Source organism: Scyliorhinus canicula, chromosome 9, assembly GCF_902713615.1.
Source record: "Scyliorhinus canicula chromosome 9, sScyCan1.1, whole genome shotgun sequence".
Lineage (NCBI taxonomy): Eukaryota > Metazoa > Chordata > Chondrichthyes > Carcharhiniformes > Scyliorhinidae > Scyliorhinus > Scyliorhinus canicula.
Genome location: NC_052154.1, coordinates 6,320,969 through 6,344,327, shown reverse-complemented (window position 1 = coordinate 6,344,327; position 23,359 = coordinate 6,320,969). Strand labels below are relative to the sequence as shown.

The 23,359-nt window shown below is 50.4% G+C and overlaps 1 protein-coding gene across 1 annotated transcript in view; it reads right to left on the bottom strand.

Annotated features, from left to right (window-relative positions):
• LOC119971087 (cadherin-11-like) overlaps positions 1-23,359 on the bottom strand; it is a 209,250-nt gene that overhangs the window by 49,673 nt on the left and 136,218 nt on the right. Inside the window, 4 exon segments of the mRNA XM_038806239.1 lie at positions 8,073-8,175; positions 8,178-8,328; positions 16,265-16,452; positions 18,091-18,258. Of these exon segments, the coding sequence (XP_038662167.1) occupies positions 8,073-8,175; positions 8,178-8,328; positions 16,265-16,452; positions 18,091-18,258 (610 nt within the window).

Here is a 23,359-nt window from a genome sequence, read left to right as displayed (position 1 = left end):
TCACCTCCAGTTAGTTGTTTAATTGTCCACAAATGTTCCTGACTGGATGTGACTGGACTGCAGAGCATAGAATCTCGACAGTGCAGAAGAAGACCATTCAGCCCATCGAGTCTGCACCTAGCCTCTGAAAGAGCGCCCTACCTAGACCCACCTTCCTACCCTATTCCCCATAATCACACGCATTGATCACGGCCAATCCCCGTAACCTGCACATCTTTGGACTGTGGGAGGAAACCGGAGCACCCGGAGGAAACCCACCCAGACACGGGGAAGAGCATGCAAACTGCACCGGAATTGGCCGGAATTGAACTGTGTTCCTGGCACTGTGAGGCAGCCGTGCTTGTCACCATGCATCATGATCTGATCCATTGGTTCAGATAACCACATGACTGTCTATTCTCAGAAAGTGAGGTAAATTCGGCTGTGTTTAATAAAACAGTAATTATGTGTCATTTTCGAGAATTGTGTTGCCAGATCTGTTCCCAATACCAATATTAGCGTTGCTTTAGACATCATTGACTTTGATTAGTGATTAGGGAAGATCACACTGCATCCTCTCACGCCTGAAACAGTAACCCTGGGTTTCTGTGCTTCCAGTTAAGGAAACGCACACCTTCACCAAACCCCCGCACCCACCTCTCCACACACACACACACACACCTTCACCAAACCCCCGCACCACCTCTCCACACACACACACACACACCTTCACCAAACCCCCGCACCCAGCTCTCCACACACACACACACACCTTCACAAACCCCCACACCCACCTCCCACACACACACACCTTCACCAAACCCCCGCACCCACCTCTCCACACACACACACACACCTTCACAAACCCCCGCACCCACCTCCCCACACACACACACACCTTCAAACCCCCGCACCCACCTCTCCACACACACACACCCTCACAGACACCCCACACCCACCTCTCCACACACACACACACCTTCATAAACCCCGCCCACCTCCCCACACACACACCACCTTCACAAACCCCCGCACCCACTCTCCACACACACACACCTTCACAAACCCCCGCACCCACCTCCCACACACACACACACCTTCATCAAACCCCCGCACCCACCTCTCCACACACACACACACACACCTTCATCAAACCCCCGCACCCACCTCTCCCACACACACACACCTTCATCAAACCCCCGCACCCACCTCCACACACACACACCTTCACCAAACCCCCGCACCCACCCTCTCCACACACACACACACACACACACCTTCATCCAACCCCCGCACCCACCTCTCCACACACACACACCTTCACCAAACCACCGCACCCACCTCTCCACACACACACACACACACACCTTCATCAAAACTCCCGCACCCACCTCCCCACACACACACACACCTTCATCAAACCCCCGCACCCACTCCCACACACACCTTCATCAAACCCCCGCACCCACCTCTCCCCCACACACACACACCTCATCAAACCCCCGCACCCACCTCTCCACACGCACCACACACACCTTCATCAAACCCCCGCACCCACCTCTCCACACACACACACACCTTCATCAAACCCCCGCACCCACCTCTCCACACACACACCAACCTTCATCAAACCCCGCACCCACCTCTCCACACACACACACACACACCTTCACCAAACCCCCGCACCCACCTCTCCACACACACACACACACACACCTTCATCAAACTCCCCACCCACCTCCCCCACACACACACACCTTCATCAAACCCCCGCACCCACCTCCCCACACACACACCTTCATCAAACCCCCGCACCCACCTCTCCACACACACACACACACTTCATCAAACCCCCGCACCCACCTCTCCCCACACACACACCTTCATCAAACCCCCGCACCCACCTCTCCACACACACACACACATACCTTCATCAAACCCCCGTACCCACCTCTCCACACACACACACACACACACCTTCATCAAACCCCCGCACCACCTCTCCACACACACACACACACCTTCATCAAAACCCCCGCACCCACCTCTCCACACACACACACACACCTTCATCAAGCCCCCGCACCCACTCCCCACACACACACACACACACACACACACCTTCATCAAACCCCCGCACCCACCTCTCCACACACACACACACCTTCATCAAACCGCCGCACCCACCTCTCCACACACACACCTTCACCAAACCCCCGCACCCACCTCTCCACACACACACACACACACACACAAACACCTTCATCAAACCCCCGCACCCACCTCTCCACCACACACACACCTTCACCAAACCCCGCACCCACCTCTCCACACACACACCTTCACCAAACCCCCGCACCCACCTCCCCACACACACACACACCTTCATCAAACCCCCGCACCCACCTCTCCACACACACACACACCTTCATCAAACCCCCGCACCCACCTCCCCACACACACACACCTTCATCAAACCCCCGCACCCACCTCTCCACACACACACACACACACCTTCATCAAACCCCCGCACCCACCTCTCCCGACACACACCTTCATCAAACCCCCGCACCCACCTCTCCACACACACACACCTTCACCAAACCACCGCACCCACCTCTCCACACACACACACACACACCTTCATCAAACCCCCGCACCCACCTCTCCACACACACACACACCTTCACCAAACCACGCACCCATCTCCACACACACACACCACACACACCTTCATCAAACTCCCGCACCCACCTCCCCACCACACACACACCTTCATCAAACCCCACACCCACCTCCCCACACACACCTTCATCAAACCCCCGCACCCACCTCTCCCCACACACACACACCTTCATCAAACCCCCGCACCCACCTCTCCACACGCACTCACACACCTTCATCAAACCCCCGCACCCACCTTCCACACACACACACACCTTCATCAAACCCCCGCACCCACCTCTCCACACACACCACACCTTCATCAAACCCCCGCACCCACCTCTCCACACACACACACACACACCTTCACCAAACCCCCGCACCCACCTCTCCACACACACACACACACACCTTCATCAAACTCCCGCACCCACCTCCCCACACACACACACACCTTCATCAAACCCCGCACCCACCTCCCCACACACACACCTTCATCAAACCCCCGCACCCACCTCTCCACACACACACACACACCTTCATCAAACCCCCGCACCCACCTCTCCCCACACACACACCTTCATCAAACCCCCGCACCCACCTCTCCACACACACACACATACCTTCATCAAACCCCCGTACCCACCTCTCCACACACACACACACACCTTCATCAAACCCCCGCACCCACCTCTCCACACACACACACACACACCTTCATCAAACCCCGCACCCACCTCTCCACACACACACACACACACCTTCATCAAGCCCCCGCACCCACCTCCCCACACACACACACACACACACACACACCTTCATCAAACCCCCGCACCCACCTCTCCACACACACACCACCTTCATCAAACCCCCGCACCCACCTCTCCACACACACCCTTCACCAAACCCCCGCACCCACCTCTCCACACACACACACACACACACACACACAAACACCTTCATCAAACCCCCGCACCCACCTCTCACACACAACACACCTTCACCAAACCCCGCACCCACCTCTCCACACACACCTTCATCAAACCCCCACCCCACCTCTCCACACACACACACACCTTCATCAAACCCCCGCACCCACCTCTCCACACACACACACCTTCATCAAACTCCCGCACCCACCTCCCCATACACACACACACACCTTCATCAAACCCCCGCACCCACCTCCCCACACACACACCTTCATCAAAACCCCCGCACCCACCTCTCCACACACACACATACACACACATCTTCACCAAACCCCCGCACCCACCTCTCCACACACACACACACCTTCATCAAACCCCCGCACCCACCTCTCCACACACACACCTCCCGTCAACGCAATAACACCTCCCCCCCCACCCCACAGCTCCCACCTTCACACACACACACACATACATACATACATACATACACACACCTCCCGTCAGCACATACACGCCTCCCCTCCCCACCCCATACCCCCCACACACACACACACACACATACATACACAAGTCCTGCCAATACAAAACGCCTCCCCTCCCCACCCCATGGCCCCCACCCTCACACACACACCTCCTGTCACCACAAAAACACCTTGCACATATAAGCCCCCCTCCTCACCCCACTGTTCCCTCGCCTCCCACACACACACACAAACACACCTCCTGGACACACACGTACCTCCACACCCCTCACACACATACACAGGCACACCTTCTCTCCCGCCTTCCACAAGCACACATACAAACACCTCCTCCCAGACACAGATGCCACGCAAACCTCCCCCCACACACACAAAACACGCACACAAAACCACACCTCCACACACACAGACCTCTCCCTCCTCCCCTGCACACACACATGCGCACACATCCCCCCACACGTACATACGTACGAACACACACACACAAATATAGCCCTGTTCTACTTGTCCCTGATACAGCTGAGACCCGATCACGGTGCCAATGTTGAGAGTCTGGGAGTCTAACACTTCACACCAAGTCCCCAGAGAGGTCTCAAATCAATAAGATAAATTCTGCCTCTAGATTTAAATTCATGGCACTCTACAATGTAAAGGACGGCGCTGGAACCATTCTGACTTATCCCCCCTCCCCCATCCTTTCTCAAATGAGGCAACTCACCATTTTGATTTGGTTAAAGGATGTCAGTTAAAAGCGTTGCCTGCAGATCCTCAAAATGGTTTGTGCGTCGAGCTCTGCCTTCAGCTCAGTCAGTGCCTGGGGAGGCAAGTTGTGGTCTTGTGACAGAGATGTGTCCTACACTTAGCTAGTTCATATTCCAGCCCTCTGGGGAGGTTAGATTTGCAAACCATGTTGTCAAACAGATCAAATACAGCTGGGATTACTGGAGTACTGAGTGTATAATACAACCCGCTGGAATCTAATTCTGATACACTGAAACACCATTTGTAAAATCCCAGTTTTGCAATTCAGCTACTTCGAAACAAAATAAGACAGAGCGCCCCGCACAATGAAATTACCAGTCACATATACTGAGAATCTGAATCCTAACCTTTTGTTATAAATTTCCAATACGAACAAGTAATCAAATTTGTCTAACAGACTATTTAAAAATGACTGTCTACAGTCACAAAAGCATTAAACTACAATGTGCATTCATATTGCATCTTCAACCTAATAAAATATTCCAAAACACGAGGGCACTATCAGACAAGTAAGCTGCATTAAAACAGGCGCCCGGATGCTTGGTCAATTGTGGTCAGTTTCGAGCAGCGTTTTAAAGAGGGAGAGGCAAGGATTTAATCAGGGAGTTTCAGAACTCAGGGACGTAGAAATAGTCGCAGGATTCGGGGCTGTTTAGCACAGGGCTAAATCGCTGGCTTTGAAAGCAGACCCAGGCAGGCCAGCAGCACGGTTCAATTGCCGTACCAGCCTCCCCGAACAGGCGCCGGAATGTGGCGACTAGGGGCTTTTCACAGTAACTTCATTGAAGCCTACTCGTGACAATAAGCGATTTTCATTTAGTTTCATTTTTCATTTCCTGGCCCTCGAGCCTTCTCCACCGTTTAACCAGATCGTGGCTTATCTTCTATACCTCACCGTCATCTTCCTGCACGATCCCCATATCCCTTGACATCTTCAATATCTAAAAAGCTGTCAATCGCTACCTCGACGATACTGAATGACTGAGGCGCCCACAATTGCTTGGGCAGAGAATTCCAAAAGGCTCATCAATCTTGGGAGTGAAGGAGCACCTCCACACCTCTGTCCCAAATTGACCTAACTATGTCCGCGGGTTCTAGATTTAGGTTAGGATAATCATTTTTGTATCGACAGTGCTGCAGGGCCAGGGGTGAATGTGGGTCAGCGAGCGTATAGGCGCTAGGTGAACGGGACTTGGTACGAGTTAGGACATGGGCAGCAGAACCCTGGATTGAGTTCAAGATTATGGAAGGTGGAAGATGGCAGTCCAGCCGGAGCATTGTAACGGTCGGTTTGGAGAACGGAAGAGGATTTCCAAAGCATGGTGATGAGCTGAAAGAAAAGTGACAAGAATGGATGTCGATAGTTTGGGTGATGGGGCACATACTGTGTCAGTGATTTACGTGGAGGTGGTTGCTTTGCCGCCCCCAGCCTCAATGGTCGGATGGCAAACCCGCCTCTACTTGGCTCAGTCGCCCTGCAGCATTTTAACCGCTGTCCATGGCTCAGGACTTCTCGATCAAGGAGGAAGCCCACCTCTGAGGGCTGCCTAGCCAATCAACAGCCAGTAGCCCTCTAGACCCGGTCACGTCACCGAGAGCAGGTGTCATTCCGGGGATTATCGGCAGTCCCCAGTGTTGAGGAGCCATGCAGCCGGGCGTCCAGGTAAGTCTAGGGCTTTGCCCAGGCCAGACTGGCAGTTTCCGATGAGGTTAATGGGGGGGGGAGCTGGGTTCAGGAGGGTGGAGTGGGGGGGGGGGGGGGGGGGGGTGGCTCCAGGTGTCTTTAACACTTCCCACCCGGTAAAGTTTCGGCAATGGCAGGAGGTCATTCAATGCCTCAGAGGGCTCGAGAAAATATGTAGGAAATAGAAGGTAGCCATTCAGCCCTTCGATCAAGGGTAGGCTGGCAGCACAAACATCTCTCCCACCACTGGCAAGTTACCACGGAGGCAGACATAGGTGGCAGACAGGGCGTAGCTGCCAAGGCAGCTGATTTTAAAGCCCACCTAAACCCCCCAACCCACTGACCTGACAGCCTGATACCACAGAGTCCCAACCATGGGGTTGGATACCCAGCTCAGCATCAAATAGAAACTCCAAGAATACAAACATCTGGTTCAGCCTGAGGCAGTGGCCAATGGTGGAGATGGAACTGGTGGAAAGGCAAGAGGGTTTGTGGTGGAGCCGAACACAATCGAATAAAACCCCGAGATAATGGCGGGTCTGAGCGAGGTAATGGGGAGATAGAGTTGGCTGTCATCAGCATACATGAGGAATCTGATGCTGCATCTTCCTATGATATCAGTCATGCTTCCACTAACAAGATCACAAGTTACTTTACAATTTAATCACCAGTAACTGAGGTTGGTATTTTCAGAGTGTTTTTGTTGAAGTTATGGGAGGATTCAAAGGCTGATTAACAGTCAGAATGGCCACATTTGAAAGCTCCTACCCTGACTGGAACCATCTTTAGAACAGCTCCTATCAGCTGGAAGAGTTTAATGGGCTCCCACAATCCTCACCCGCTATTCAAATATCCCACAAGCTACTAACTCAGAATGTGGACCCAGGCTTCAGTATCCATTGGTGAGGGCTACCTGGTGTTGGGCTTGAGCCCCAATCCTTCTGACTCAGAGGCAGGTATGGCACAAGGGCCAAAGGCTCACTCCAGCAACTGGTCATCACACGATCTAAGCATATTCAGGTCAGATGGCGGGAGGAAAGCTTTCACTAACACATTGGTGAAAAGAGAGGCATGTTACCAAAGTTTTTCACCTGCAACTCACCACGCTCATTTACACTTGTTAGTTGAGACATGCATTCATACCCGTTCTCTGCAAATTTGCACTTTTTTTTTAATTACACAAAGCTTGGGGAGTCTTTATTTCCAAGGTGTTACCATGGAGAAATGCAATTAAATGTTCCCCTAGAAGATGCCCCTGTTGCTTTCTCCATGGCAGCGCCAATCAGAATTGACTTGCCAAACGATCGGCACCCTTTTCGCCTGTCGTATAAATTGTTGTGACTGCTTGAAATTTGGAAATCTTGCAATTGGCCTGATGAGTGCAAGAAGGAAAGCTTCGGCAGCATGGCTCTCTTTTCAGCAATCTCCACGTTCTGTACCGCCAAGCTATTTTCTATATACCTGAAACAGCACTACACCAAGGAACAAATTCCAGATAGCCTCACCGGTAAAGTCGGAATGGTACAGGAACCCCCCAACCCCACACGATGTCACAATGAGGAAACGCACCTGATGGGGCTGCGTCCCAAGTCGTAGTCTACGGCGTGGACTTGACCCACTGTCGTCCACGCTGGAGCGCTCTCGTTGACCTCCATGAAGTAAACGGGCATGGAAACACAGGAGGCTCGTCCGCGTCCTCCACAGAAATCTTGACTGTCGCTGTATCCTTGAACGGCCCCCGGCTGATGAAGCGCGGATCAAAGTATACGTTGGCCCCTTCCACTTTCAGGGAATACAACTTTTTGGTTTCAAAGTCCAGGCCCTGCTGAAAGGAGTGACAGAGATGAATTACTTGGCAGCGAGAACAGGCTGAGCTCAAACAAATACTGATGAATAGGCAGGGTGTGGAGGCAACACCATGATGGATTTTAATAACTCCGCTTACAGACTAACTGAGGTGAAGTATTTCATTCCAAACTCCAGCGACAAGAGAGAACAAAGCGCCATTTGAGTCATCACCTCTGCCATGTTCTCTGCGCATTGCAGTGAAACCTAGACACAGCTGTCTTTACTGTCAGTTTTACGAATGGTCCATGACCATTCAGACACATCAGTTTACATGGGATAACATACAGCATACATGGTAAAACAGATCAGTCAGCCGACTTGATCCACGCCATTGTGTCTGCTCCAAATTAGGCCCTTCCTACCTCACTTCATCTAATCCCATCAATGTATCCTTCTGTTCCTTTCTCCCTCATGCATTGCGCTTAAATGCATCCATGCCAACTGCCTCAACAACTCCCTGTGGTAGTATATCACATTCTCACCGCTCTCTGGGTGAAGCGGTTTCTCTTGAATTCCTGACAGGATTCATTAAACTATCTCCTCACAAGTGGAAAAATATTCTCTCTGTATCAAACCGTTTTATAATCATAAAGAGCGCGATCATATCAATCCTCTGCTTCTGGAGAAAGTGCCTGTTCAGTCTTCCCTGATAAATATAACCTTTCAGTTTTGCTATCACCCTTTTAGATCTTTTTTTTGCACCATCGTCAGTCCTTCTATATCCTTTTAATAATACGGAGATAGGAACTGCGCACAATTCTCCAAGTACGGTCGAACCAAGATATCGTCCAGTTTTAACATAACTTGATTGAATGATATGACGGTGAAGCACAGGAAGAGGTCATTGGGCTATTATCCCTCTGTCAGCTACCCAATCAATCCCAGTCGCCTTCCCTGTCTGTACTATCCTGTTTTGTTCATCGAGTTTACAGTTCAGGATGAGGCCATTCGGCCCATCGGAAACGGCACCCTACTGAAGCCCATGCCTCCAACCTATCCCCGTAACCCAGTAACCCCACCTAACCTTTTAGAAACCGAGGGACAATTTTATTGTGGCCCATCCACCTGACCTGCACATCTTTGGGCTGTGGGAGGAAACCGGAGCACCCGGAGGAAACGTGCGAACTCCACACAGTCACCCGAGGCCGGAATTGAACCCGGGACCCTGGAGCTGTGGGGCAGCAGTGCAAACCACTGTGCCTTTGAGTTAGTCCGGTCACTCTAAGTGTCCTGCACACTCCGATCTGTAATCTGACCCCATCGCCTGATGTTGTTTATTTTAGCTTCTCCGAAAGTGCTCCCTGGCAACTCTGAATTTGAATCTTTGGTTAGCGGTTTGGTTGCCTGAGATGTACTCAGTTTAACGTTTTCCGGTCTGAGTCAATGTAGAGGGAGATGGGTCAGCAATTGGTCTACGAAGAGCGAGACTCAAAATGAGGCTTCCCTTTCCTGAGGGATGTCCAGCACTCCCGACTGGAGAAGTGCTTGTATTTGGACTTCAGATTAGGGTGAGACAGGGCTCAGCAGTGACGCCACATTTGGCCAACCATTGAATCCCTACAGTGCGGGAGCAAGCCAATCAGCACATTGAGTCTGCACCGACTCTCCAAAAGAGCATTCTATCTAGGTCCACTCCCCTGCCCCACCTTTGCAACCCGGACACTTAGGGGCAACTTATCATCCCCAATCCGCCTATCCTGCACATCTTTGGACCGTGGGAGGAAACCGGAGCACCCGGAGGAAACCCACGCAGACACGGGGAGAACGTGCAGACTCCACACAGACAGACACCCAAGCAGGAATTGAAGCCGGGTCCCTGGTGCTGTGAGGCAATAGCGGTAACCGCTGTGCCACCGTGCCACGCATCGAGATTCATCGCATGGTCTTCTTTGGCAGAGGTATCATAGAGGTACGTTGGAATTGTTACAGATACATCGTAGCATATGCAAGAGTAATTTATCCGCCCTCATCAAAAAGGAGTGCACAGGAATACAACAGAAACTGGCATGGTTTATAGTGCAGGACTTTCAATCTAGAGTAAATAAAATAGGGTCAATCAATAAAAAGGGTAAAGTTCACAGAATCTCTCTTCTAATTGATGCACTCCGTAATGCAATGTCCAATAGCGGTAGATTCTCTTTGTTGTGGGCAGCATGGTGGCGTAGTGATTAGCACTGCTGCCTCATGCCGCCGAAGTCCCAGGTTCGATCCCGGCTCTGGGTCACTGTCTGTGTGGAGTTTGCACATTCTCCCCGTGTCTGCGTGGGTTTCGCCCCCACAACCCAAAGATGTGCAGGGTAGGTAGATTGGGCACGCTAAATTGCCCCTGAATTGGAAAAAATGAATTGGATACACTAAATTTAAAAAAAAGATTTTCTTTGTCGCTTACTTGATTAGATGGAGCCAACAGGTCCAGGGTTCAACTTCACCTTCAGGCACTGTGCCCTCAAGGCCACAGGTGTCAGGGAGCCACGAAGAGATCCACAAGGAATTAAGGAGGAACATGTTTACTCTGATAATGGTGAGAATGTGGAGCTCGCTGCAGGAGGGGGTTCATTTGAACAACAGCGGCGCTGTTGAATAACAGAGAAGTCTAGATAGACACACGAGGCAGAAATAACCAGAAGGGTAATGCTGATGGGGTAAGATGGAGAGGGACTGAGAGGAGGGTGTCTTCCAGCGGAAACACCAGCTAGGGCGACATGGATATTTATTTGTGAAAATTCTGTGTAATTCCTTCGGGTCAAGAAATGAAAGCAAACGCTTCAGTTAAAAAAACATGGTCAAAAGGAACCTTTAAGACAAGAATGATGTCTATCATGACTGATCAGGTTGTTAAAAAAAAACAGATGGTAAGATTAGCATGAATTTTACATACAAACTGACAGCCCTAATTAAGGTGATGTTGTGAAGAGCTGAATAATGGATTACACTGAGTTTGGGTCCATACAGGACTTTCCAAGGTCAGGCATGATGTTAAACTTGCTCCAGCTGATTAAATGGAGCTGGCTCAGGATTAGCTACTGAGAAGCAGCGACTGGAGACAATATGACACAGCCCCTGTCTGTCTTTCAGTCATCAGTGATCCAGGATTTTATAGCCAGTTAACGTGCCCAGTTGATTTCAGGAATTTTCAGATCCCTCCATGGTCTTGCCCCCTCCCACCCAAGTCAGTCACCTCCTCCAGCTCGAATACCCTCTGCTCTCCTCCTGTTCTGGATTTTATTCATCCTGATCGCTTCCACATCACCGTTGCCGGTTGTGGCATCGACCGCCGTGGTCCTCAGCCCTGGCAGGTGCTCCGTAAACCTCTCTGCTTCTCACTCAGGCTCCAAGACACTCCTTAAAGTTTACCCCTTTTTACCATCTACCAGAGGTGAGAGTGTTTGTTTTACAAAGCACGTTATTATCATCTAGTATGCGCTGAACTAATTGTAGAGCTCCTACAATGACCCAGCATGGATATGGTAGGCGGAATGACTCCTTCTGCACAGTATGTTACCCCAATGCACAGAAGTGAGGGGGTTCAGTGCTGAGGAATGGGATTATTGTTCAATGTGGACAGAGGAATTCCAACTCAGGGACAGGAATATCCCTCAGTATCAGCAATGGTCACCAATGTCAACTGCGGCAACAAAAGCAACTGATGCCGCGCCTTTAACAATGTTAAACATTGCAGCACAGTTGCACAGTGGTTAGCACAGTTGCTTCACAGCTCCAGGGTCCCAGGTTCGATACCGGGCTTGGGTCACTGTCTGTGCGGAGTCTGCACGTCCTCCCCGTGTCTGCGTGGGTTTCCTCCGGGTGCTCCGGTTTCCTCCCACAGTCCAGAAATGTGCAGATTAGGTGGATTGGCCGTGATAAATTGCCCTGAGTGTACAAAAAGGTTAGGTGGGGTTACTGGATTATGGGGATAGGGTGGAGGGGTGGACTTAAGTAAGGTGCTCTTTCCAAGAGCCGGTGTGGACTCGATGGGCCGAATGGCCTCCTTCTGCACTGTAAATTCTATGATTCTATGAAAAATCACAAACATGCTTCAGAATTTGACACCTTATCAGGGCAAATGGCCAGAAGCTTGTTCAAAGCGTTTTAAGGAGAGTCTTTAAGCAGGAAAAAGATGACATGAGGTTTGGGGAGAGAATTCCAGAGCTTGGGGCGCAGGCAGCTTGTAGGCTGAGTAGTCAAGCGATGACACGGCTACAACAGAGGTCACATGTCGGGGGTGCGGGAGCACAAGTGTTGAAGTAGCTGCTAAACTAATGAACAAACTACTCTTCACTATAAATCCTTGGTGTCTATGATTCAGGAACCCGCCACATTGACACAGTTAAAGGAACAGTTGCCAACGGTGAAGCGATTAATAAGGGGTGCACAAGGCTCCAAATTGGGGGGGAGCATGAAGTTTTACAGTTTTACAGAGGCTATTCGGCCCATCGAGTCTGCACCCGCCCTTGGAAAGAGCACCCTACTGAAGCCCATACCTCCACCCCAATTCCTGAAACCCAGTAACCCCCACCTAAAGTTTTTGGACACTAAGGGCAATTAAGCAGGGCCAATCCACCTAACAGAGGAAACCCACGCAGACACGGGGAGGACGTGCAGACTCCGCATAGACAGTGATCCAAGCCGGGAATCGAACCTGGGACCCTGGAGCTGTGATGCAACAGTGCTAGCCACTGTGCTACCGTGCTGCCCAGTGTGTTACAGGGCTGGAGGGAGTTACAAAGATAAGTGGGGAGGAGGAGGACGATACGAGTACATGGAAAGATTTTCAAACAGGATGCAGATTTTAAGACCGAGGCATTGCTTGAGTGGGATCCAATGTAGGTGAGTGAGCAGAGAGGGTGATAGGTGACTAGGACTTTGTGTGAGTTAGGAAGCAGTGGAGACTCCCCACCCACCCCCACAAACCCCAAGCCCACCCATTGTATCGGAGTGAGATTGTTTTATTTCCTCACGGCTGCCCTGATTCACAATGCCAATTTTGTGCCAGTTTGCTCTCGATTGTGGACCGTTTTGGAGCTGTGGAATCTTGCCCAGTTGGACCTCATATGAGACTGCTGCCGACTTACTTGACTAAGACTTCAGCAGTTGGCAGTGATAGATCTCTGTGCTATCACTCTAGCCATGATTCAAAACTCCAATCTCAGCAATTTTTAAAAAAGACCATCCTGTATCTAAAGGTCAGCTTTCCTACTTACTGTTTAAAAATAGAATTGTTTTTAAAAAACCTAAGTTGTGTGGAATGTAAGGCGGGGGGGGGGGGGGGGGGGGGGGGGGGGGGGGGGGCGGAATTGGGAATAGTTTCCAAGCTTGAATGAAGAGAAGCAAGGACAGCCAACCCTGGCTGGTGTGCGTTCTTGGAAATTTCATCACATGACCTTCACCGAGAAACCACCACTACCATAGGTCTGCCACCCAGGCACCAATTTCTCACAGCCAATTAGAAAGGGAACAATCCGTGTCACACTCCAGTGAGTCAATCATTGGAAGGAGACAGTGGTGTAGCAATATGTCGCTGGGCTAGTAATCTAAAGGCCCAGTTAGCTCAGTTGGACGGATAGCTGGTTCGTAATGCAGAGTAACACTAGCAGCACGGGTTCAAGCCCCATGATAGCAAATACAGTGCAGAAGGAGGCCATTCGGCCCATCAAGTCGGCACCTTAAGTCTTCACTTACACCCTATCCCCGCAACCCAATAACCCCCCTCACCATTTTGGACACTAAGGGCAATTTAGCATGGCCAATCCACCTAACTTGCATGTATTTGGACTGTGGGAGGAAACCGGAGCACCCGGAGGAAACCCACGCCGACACGGGGAGAACGTGCAAACTCCGCACAGACAGTGAACCAGCGGGAATTGAACCTGGGATCCTGGCGCTGATAGCTGAGGTTATTCATGAAGGCCCCGTCTTCGCAGCCTTGTCCCTCGCCTGAGGTGTGGTGACCCTCAGGCTAAACAACCAGTAGGCAGCTCCCCCGCCACCGCCCTCAAATTTGCAAGTGGGCACCCTATGATCATCTGGGACAATGGTGACTTTCTCTCTTCCAATCCAAAGGCCCGACTAACTGGGGACATGGGGCAAAATTCTCCGACCCCCCGCAGGGTCGGAGAATCGCCCAGGACCAGCGAAAATCCCACCCCACTGTGACCGGAATTCTCCGCCACCCGGGAATTGGCGGGGGAGGGAATTGCGCCGCACCGATCGGAGAGCCCCCTGCGGCGATTCTCCGGCCCGCGATGGGCCGAAGTCCCGCCGCTGAGAGGCCAATCCCGCCGCCGTGGTTTAAACCACCTCTGGTGGCGGTGGGATTGGCGGCGCGAGCGGGCCCCCGGGGTCCTGGGGGGGGGGGGGGTGCGGGGCGATCGGACCCTGGGGGTGCCCCCACGGTGGCCTGGCCCACGATCGGGGTCCAACGATCGGCGGGCCGACCTAGTGTCCATGGCGGAGGCGGAAGAGAACCCACCTACCGCGCATGCGCCGGTGGTGACGTCAGCAGCAGCTGACGCACCGGCGCATGCTCGAACCGGCGAAGGCCTTTCAGCCAGCCCCAACGCCGGCCGCCGTCAAAGGCCGTTGGCGCCGGTTTTTGCGCCAGTCGGCGTGACGCCAAACTAGCCCACAAAGGTGCGGAGAATTCCGCACCTTTGGGGAGGTCCGACGCCGGAGTGGTTGGCGCCACTCCGCTCCGCCGGGACACCCCGCCCCGCCGGGTAGGGGAGAATCCCGATCATGGATTCAAATCCCACCATGAGAGCTAGTGGAATTTAAATAAATTTGATCAGTCTGCAATTGAAACAGTGGTGATCACAAAACTGACATTCATGTTGTAAACACCCATCTGGTTCACCAATGTCTTTTCGGGGAGGAAATCTGCCATTCCTACCTGGTCTGGCCTGCATGTGACTCCAGCCCCACAACAATGTGATTGAGTCTTACCTGCCCTCTGAGATGGCTGACCAAACCACTCCATTTAAGGGAAATTATGGAAGAGCAATAAATGCAGTGATTCCAACATACCATGAAGGAATAAAACAGTTATTTCTGCAATTTACGGAACAGATGCAGGATGCTGGGCCTTTTCTGCCTCTGCTGGGGCACAGAAAGAGTTCTTTCCCCAGCACTTGGCACATGCCCTCCTTTCCAAATATTCACCCAAAATTCTTTTTTCGAAAGTTCGTATTGCTCCATCAACGGCAGCCCCTTGTTTTAAGACCACGCAATGATTCTGTTTCTAGCAAGCCCTCAATCACTGCCTTTCCGTTCCAGTGATAAATAAAAGCGTTTGACGATCTTTCCTTTGAGTTTCCTCCCAGGCCGCTGGCGACAGTGACCTGGAGATTCATCTTCCAGTTTTGGAAACCCCCGGCACAATCCTGCAGTTTGGCAAGCACAGAAGGGCTGATTGCACGCTGCCTGGAATCAGCAGCACTCAACAGTCAATTAGACAGACACAATCTGCAATTTGTTGAACAACACTCCTTGTGAATGAGACTTCTCAACTGGAGTGTTGAGCTGCTAAAGGAAACCCTTGGCTTTGTAATTAGAGAGAACTATGGAGCACAAAGCAAGGACATTTCAATGATACTTAAACAAATCACTGGGTAGGTCTCAGCAGGGGAAATGTACCCAATTCTGGGCACCGTACTCTAAGAAGGATGTCAAGGCCTTGGGGTAGGTACGGTTGAGATTTACGTGAATGGTACCAGAGATGAGGCGCTTCAGCTATTTTAGGAGACTGAAGAATCTGGAGATGGTTCTCCTTCAGAGAGATCAGCAGGAAATTTAATCGAGGCGCTCAAAATTATGAAGGGTTTTGATCGGGTAAATGCTTCCGCTGGCTGTTTTCACTGCGCACTCAACCGGGCAAACAATCCCTTTCCCACATTCACTTAATAATGCTTCAGTACCTTTTTCAGCTTGATAACTCCCTCCTGGGTCTGTGAGTCGGTCGTGATTTCAAACAAATCTGTGCCATCTCCATCAATGATTCTGTAGGACACCATCCCGTTCTCCCCAATGTCTGGGTCTTTGGCCTTCACCCGCCCCACTACCTCTCCGAGATCAGCAGCCTCGGAGATCGACATCTGATACACACCTGAAGAAAACGAACGACACACCTTGCTTACAATGGAATTTCTAACTTGAATGTCTCTAATTGCCAGTGGGTATCGGTGCCCCATTGATGACTTGAGTGCAGACTGAACCTGAGTTGGGAAATGTCAATCGGCATGGCTGTGGTGGGGCACATTTGTGTCAACTGACATCGAGCGTCTTTTGGTCTGCTGTTATAGTGTTTATGTTTGTGGGCAGTCATGCCAAGAACGTGGGTTCAAATCCCGTCAGGGCAGTTTGATCATTTGAATTCAGTATTGACATAAAAAAAATCAGGTTACAAAAATGGTTATGAAGCTGCCAGATTGTAATTAAAACCCAGCTGGTTCCTTTAATCACGATCGTTAACGAAGGCAGTTGATGCGACCATTAATTCACGTGAAACAGAGAGTGGATGTGAACTGTGGCTTTAGTCGACTAGAACAGTGCCTGCATGCGGCTGCTGCTCTTTATACCTCCCCTCAAGGGGAGGAGCCAGGGGCGGAGCCCACAAAGGCACCAATATGATACATCACAGGTAATACCTTACAATGGTCCATAGGTGGAGCCCTCATGGGCAACAGCGTGGTACAGTTACATACATGGTGAATGGTTACTGCAATACGTTCACCACAGAAGTCCTCGCCTGTTCTTACACAGTCTGAATCTCTGACTTCAGCTCTACACCAACCTGATTGACTCGTAACTGTCCTCTGAAGAGCCTGCATGGCACCTAAGGCGGTTTCAAGAAGAAGGTCCACCACTTTCTTGGGGCAATTGAGGATGGGAACTAAATGGTAGTCTTGTTAGTGCTCTCCACATCCTGGGAATGAATGAAACTATCTCACCAGGAGTACACTAAAGACTTCAGTTTACACCGAGTGCTGAAGACCTCAGCCCAACGTGATAATGAGTGAAGGACCACATACCCCTCAGGAGGTTTGCAAAGTAACTCACAGAAGGTTTGGGACCACCTCATGATGGATGGACTTTCGGAGCTCCATTGCTTTGAGTGGCAGCATGTGCTTGTCTCAGAGTTAGACAGTCAAGCCCCACACTAGAATCGCCAGTACACAATCTATGCTGGTACTCCTGATGCGGGGGGAGGCCGGGGGGGGGGGGGGGGGGGGGCAGTTTAGCTCAGTTGGATGGACAGCAGGTTCCTGATGCAGAGCGAGGTCAACAGTCCGGGTTCAATTCCCGTACTGGTTGAGGTTATTCATGAAGGCCCCGCCTTCTCAACCTTGCCCCTCACCTGAGGTGTGGTGATCCTCAGGTTAAATCCCCACCAGTCAGCTCTCCCCGCTCAAAGGGGAAAGCAGCCTTTGTTCATCTTGGACTGTGGTGACTTTACTTTACTTTACTGAGGGAGTGCCGCAGTGTAGAGGGATTGTCTTCCAGCTACTTCAGAAAATATTTAATCTTAGAAAAGTTAAACAGAATAAATGAACAATAATGGTCTGGTCACTCCTCTTGCAAGAGACTCAGAGCATCGGAACAGATGGAGACCTTTCAACTGCTCCAGCCTCTTCTACAATTCAATTAGCTCATGGCTGATTAATATGTTAACTCCCTCCACTTGCCTTGGTTCCGTAACCCTTTATACCTGAAAAAGTGAAAGGATAAAGTGGAGCTTTCTTACTTTGCGGGAACTTTGGTGGATTGTCGTTGACGTCCGTGAGGGTGATTGTCACTTTCGTCGTCCCGGAGAGACCTCCCATGTGGCCGCCCATATCCTTGGCTTGTATTACCACAAGGTATTCCTCCCTTGCTTCCCGATCCATGTTTGGAAGAGCTGTCCTTATGATGCCTAGAGGATCGAGGAAGGGTCACCATTTTCAGTACTGTACAGGCAGTATTCACATTGATATTCCATCTTTAACACAATAGAATGTCCCAAGGTACGCTTCTCTTGATGTTCTCATGCAGAATTAGATACGGACCATGCAAGAAGAGATGCCCAGAAACTTGGCCAAAGAGGGAAGTTTGATGGAGGTGAGCAAGTTTGATATGTTTAGGAAAGGAATCCCTGGGCTCCCAGACAGAGGGAGTGATGAAAATCTGGGTTATGCAAGAGGTCAGAATTAAAGGAGTGCAGAGATCTTGGAGGACTATCAATTACGAAGATAGGAAAGGGCAAAGCCTCGGAGGGATTTGACAGCAAAGACGAGAAATTTTAAAACCGAGATGTTGCCGTACTGGGAGCATAGGGTTGACAGTCGAAACAGGAAATGGGGCCGATTTAGGATATGGGCAGCAGAGGCTTGGATTGATTCAAGTTTATGGAGGTTGCAACTGAACTGAAATTTTTTTTTTTAAATTTTCAAAGCCGTTTTTGTTTATCAGCCCCCGGCCCAACCCCCATACTGACCCCAGCACGACCCCCATCCCCGCCCCTACCCTGAAGACAGTGAATGCGTTCAGTTCTAATCCCAGGGGCACTGGCAGCCTTCGGAATGACAGGGCCAGACTGAGTAGTGAGTATTAACAGGCTGCTCGGCTGCAGCGTCATCACCCAGCTCTACCCAATTCCCAGCAGGAATCCCGTGAGTTAAAAGAAGGAAACCTGGATGAACCCCTCCATCTCTCTTGCCTCCTTACAACCTGCCCTTTGACCGATCGTCGATCTTAGTTTGGAGTCAAACGTAACTCTGAACTCACTCCTCTGACGCACCTTGGGACACTTAATAAATTAATCCCAGTTTCTGTTTTGAATTTATGTTGAGCAGATTATTTCATGTGATCCGAAACGCCTACCTCACTTGTGAAGCGACCGTTTCACATTTGTATATTTTTAACGTTTCACATCCCACATTGAGGTCCGCCATTGGCCATCACCGTTATCAGCTGTGAAGCTTAAATTTCCCGGCGTTCCCTCTGACTGTCAGAACGTTTCACCCTTGCCTCTGAGTGAGGAGATTGAGACTTCAGTTCCCACTCTAGGACTTCAGCATGTAGTCCATGCTGATGCTGAGAGAGGGTGCTATACTGATGGAGGTGTTGTCCATTAATTACATTCAACGTTAGGCCTAATTCCTCCATTTTGTGGCTGTCAAAGTACCCATGTTGCTATTCAAAGGAGCACAGGTAAATTCACCCCAGAATCCCAGCCAGCATATATCCCGTAACCAACGTTATAAAAGAAACAGATTGCCTGATCATTTATCACATTGCCGTTTGTGGGATCTCGCTCTGTACAAATCAGCTGCCGTGTTTCCCTACATGACAACTGTAACTGAATCACGCCTGCTATTAACCTTCTCTGAGGACAAGGCAACAACACGGAGTCGCACTTTCAATAAAACGACATGGTGGCACAGTGGTTAGCACTGCTGCCTCACAGTGCCAGGGACCTGGCTTCAATTCCGGCCTCGGGTGACTGTCTGTGTGGAGTTAGCACGTTCTCCTCGTGTCTGCGTGGGTTTCCTCCGGATGCTCCAGTTTCCTCCCACAGTCCAAAGATGTGCAGGTAAGGGGGATTGGCCATGCTAAATTACCCATTAGTGTCCAAAAGGGATACGGGGATAGGGTGGAAGCATGGGCTCAAATAGGGTGCTCCATGCAGGTTCGAGATTTTGCCAGAAAGGAGATACAGAGCTTCCCGGTGGAGCCGGCCTCCACATGGCTGGAGGAGGTGCTGACGACAGGGGAACTGGAGAAGGGGTAGTGTCAGTGGTTTCCGGAGCTATTTTGGAAGAGGAGAAGGCACCACTGGAAGGGATCAAAGCAAAGTGGGAGGAAGAGTTGGGAGAGGATATGGAGGAGGGGTTCTGGCGTGAGGTGCTTCGGAGAGTGAATGGTTCCACCTTGTGCGCGAGGTTGGGGCTGATACAGCTGAAGGTGGTATACAGAATACACTTCACAAGGGCGAGGATGAAGGAGTAGAAGATGTGTGTGAACGTTGCGGGGGGGGGGGGGGGGGCAGCTAATCACGTTCATATGTTTGGTCCTGTCCAAAGCTAGAGGATTACTGGAAGGAGGTTTTTAGGGTAAATTCTAAAGTGGTGCGCGTGAAACTGGACTTGGGCCCCCGGGAGGCCATATTCGGGGTGTCGGACCAGCCAGGGTTGGAAATGGGTGCAGTGGCAGGTGTTGTAGCCTTCTCCTTGTTGATCACCCGAAGGCGGATCCTGATAGGTTGGAGAGAAACCTCTCCACCCTGTGCCCTGGCATGGCGGGGGGACCTGTTGGAATACTGACTCTGAGAAGGTTAAGTTTGAACTGAGGGGAAGGATGGAGGGTTCTACAATGAATGGGCTTTATTCATTATGCACTTCAAAAAACTGGATGACATGGAACATTAGTTGGGGCATGTGGGTGGGAGGGTTGGGGGGAGAGGGGCTGTGTGTGTTTTAATGGCGACCATGGGCAATCCCGAATTCCTTTTGTCATTTGTTTGTGTGAACATGCGGGCTAATGTTTGGGGTTTGGTGGGAGGATGGGATCATTGTTATTGATATGGGGATTGACATTTTTGTTCCTGATTATTGTTTATTGTTGGTGGGAGTAAATTGGGAGAAAATGTGAAAAAGGAGAATAAAGATATTTTTTAAAATAGGGTGCTCTTTCCAAGGGCCAGAGCAGACTCAATGGGCCGAATGGCCTCCTTCTGCACTGTAGGGATTCTAGTCTATGAAAACCCCAGTACTTGCATCTCCATTCAGCCTTCTTTATTGTCCGAACATGTCTCATTCACCTGAGCAAAGATATTTTTCCTGATGCACAGGAACGTCAAAGGAGAAAGTGGCCATTCAACCCCTCGGGGCCTGTCCCCTCTGAAGGGGGTCATCGAATCATAGAATTTACAGTGCAGAAGGAGGCCATTCGGCCCATCAGGTCTGCACCAGCCCTTGGAAAGAACACCCGACATGAGCCCACGCCTCCATCCTATCCCCCTGACCCAGTAACCCCACCTCACCTTTGTGGACACTAAGGGACAATTTGCCATGGCCAATCCACCTAACCTGTACATCTTTGGACTGTGGGAGGAAACCCACGCACTCTCGGGAGTCGAAGCCGGGACCCTGGGGCTGTGAAGCAACTGTTCTAACCACTGTGCTGCCGTGCTGCCCACCGTGCAGTACACTTCGAAGTAAAAGTATTTTGTCAGCGGAGAACTTTGGAAAGCCCTGCGGTCATGAAAACCCACCATCGGAATTCAAATTATTTCTTTCCCGAATCTTTCCTTCCAGTTCGTTCCCCTCCAAGATGTGAATGAGCCCCGGAGATAAACATTCCGAGCAAACGAGAGCCAAATTACTAAAATACTCTTTTCACAGGCAGTTCCAAGGGCTGACGATAAAAGCAAATTAGTCCCGCTCCCCTCGTCTGAATAAATTATGCAAATAGGAAATGCCTGTCTAACACTCTTTAAACCACTAGAGTGATATAAAACACAATGTTATATTGTTTATAAACTTTAAAAAATGCTTTACAGTTGCTCTGTTACCACTCCTGGATAGTAATGAAGCCCAGTCTTATTTAATGCCTATTAGAACTCAACAGAAACTGTATCGCTAACCATGGTTACAGTTCCAAAACAAGTTTTATTATCATTTAGGAACAGTCATTTTTCCCAGGTACTTTGACTTCATTTCACTCCACTGCGTTTTTTTTACTTTTTGGAAAAAGGGGGAACTGGTTGGGAACAGCGAGAGGATGGGGCAAAGGGGAAGCAGCGGAAGGAGAGTGGGGGAAGGGGGAGGATAGAAAGAATGCGAGAAAGGCTGGGGGGGGGGGCGTACGGTGAGAGCTGGGGGAAAGGGGAAAACGCGGGAAGAGCGGTGAAAGGGGGAGTGTGGAGAGAGCGTGTGAAAGGGGGAGTGTGGAAGAAGGAGGAGAGGATTGAGAAAGAGTCTGCACAGGGAGGGTGGAGAGAGTGGGGAAAAGGGAAGATGGAGAGGCGGTGGGGAAACGGAAAGAGGGAGAGTTTGTGGAAAGGGGAGGGGGCAGAGAGGAGGGTGGAAAGGCACAATCAAAGAGAAAGGATTTGAGGGGGTTTATGAAAATAGGGTGTCAGGTGACAGGGTTGGGGAATTGAGGAGAAAGTACCATTGGGATAGAGTGTCATGATTTTAAAATGGGTAAATATTGAACTTCCATTTTAAAAGGAAAATCTATTTTTTTCCATTTTATAAACGTCAAGATGAACCATTCAGAGAACAGATGGGTGTCAAACACTGGCTCGGTGTGTGATTCGCATTGGCCATGACAGCTGTGTAATTAGGAACAGGAATAGGCCATTCAGCCCCTCAAGCCTGCTCCATTATTTAATAAGATCATAATTGATCTCTACGACAATTCCATTTACCTGCCTTTGATCTACACCTCCAACACCCTGACCTAACTAAAATCCATCTTTGTCGGCCTGGGATACAACAGTGTTCCCCAACACCCATAGCCTTTGGCAGGGAGAGAGTTCCAGATTTTCGCCTGCCTTTATGTGAAGAATTACTTTTTTATTTATTTCTCCGAAATGACCGAGCTCAGATTTGAGGATTGTGACCCCTCGCCCTCGATTCCTCCGAGGAAATACTTTCTCTCCGTATCTACCCGACTGCTCCCTTTAAACATTTTAAATATCTTGATTAGATCATTCCTCAGTACAGATTTTCTTCTTTTAATATTTGATCTTGGGATGTGAACGTCACTGGGCAAGGCTAGCAGCTTGACCTTGTGAGCCGCCTTCTTGAACCGCTGTAGCCTCATGTGCTGTAGGTGCTAACTGTAATAATAATAATCTTTATTGTCACAAGTAGGCTTACATTAACACTGCAATGAAGTCACTGTGAAACCCCGAGTCACCACATTCCGGCGCCTGTTCGGGTACACGGAGGGAGAATTCAGAATGTCCAATTCACCTAAAAGCACGTCTTTATCTAGGCTGGTTTAGCTCAGGGGGCTAGACAGCT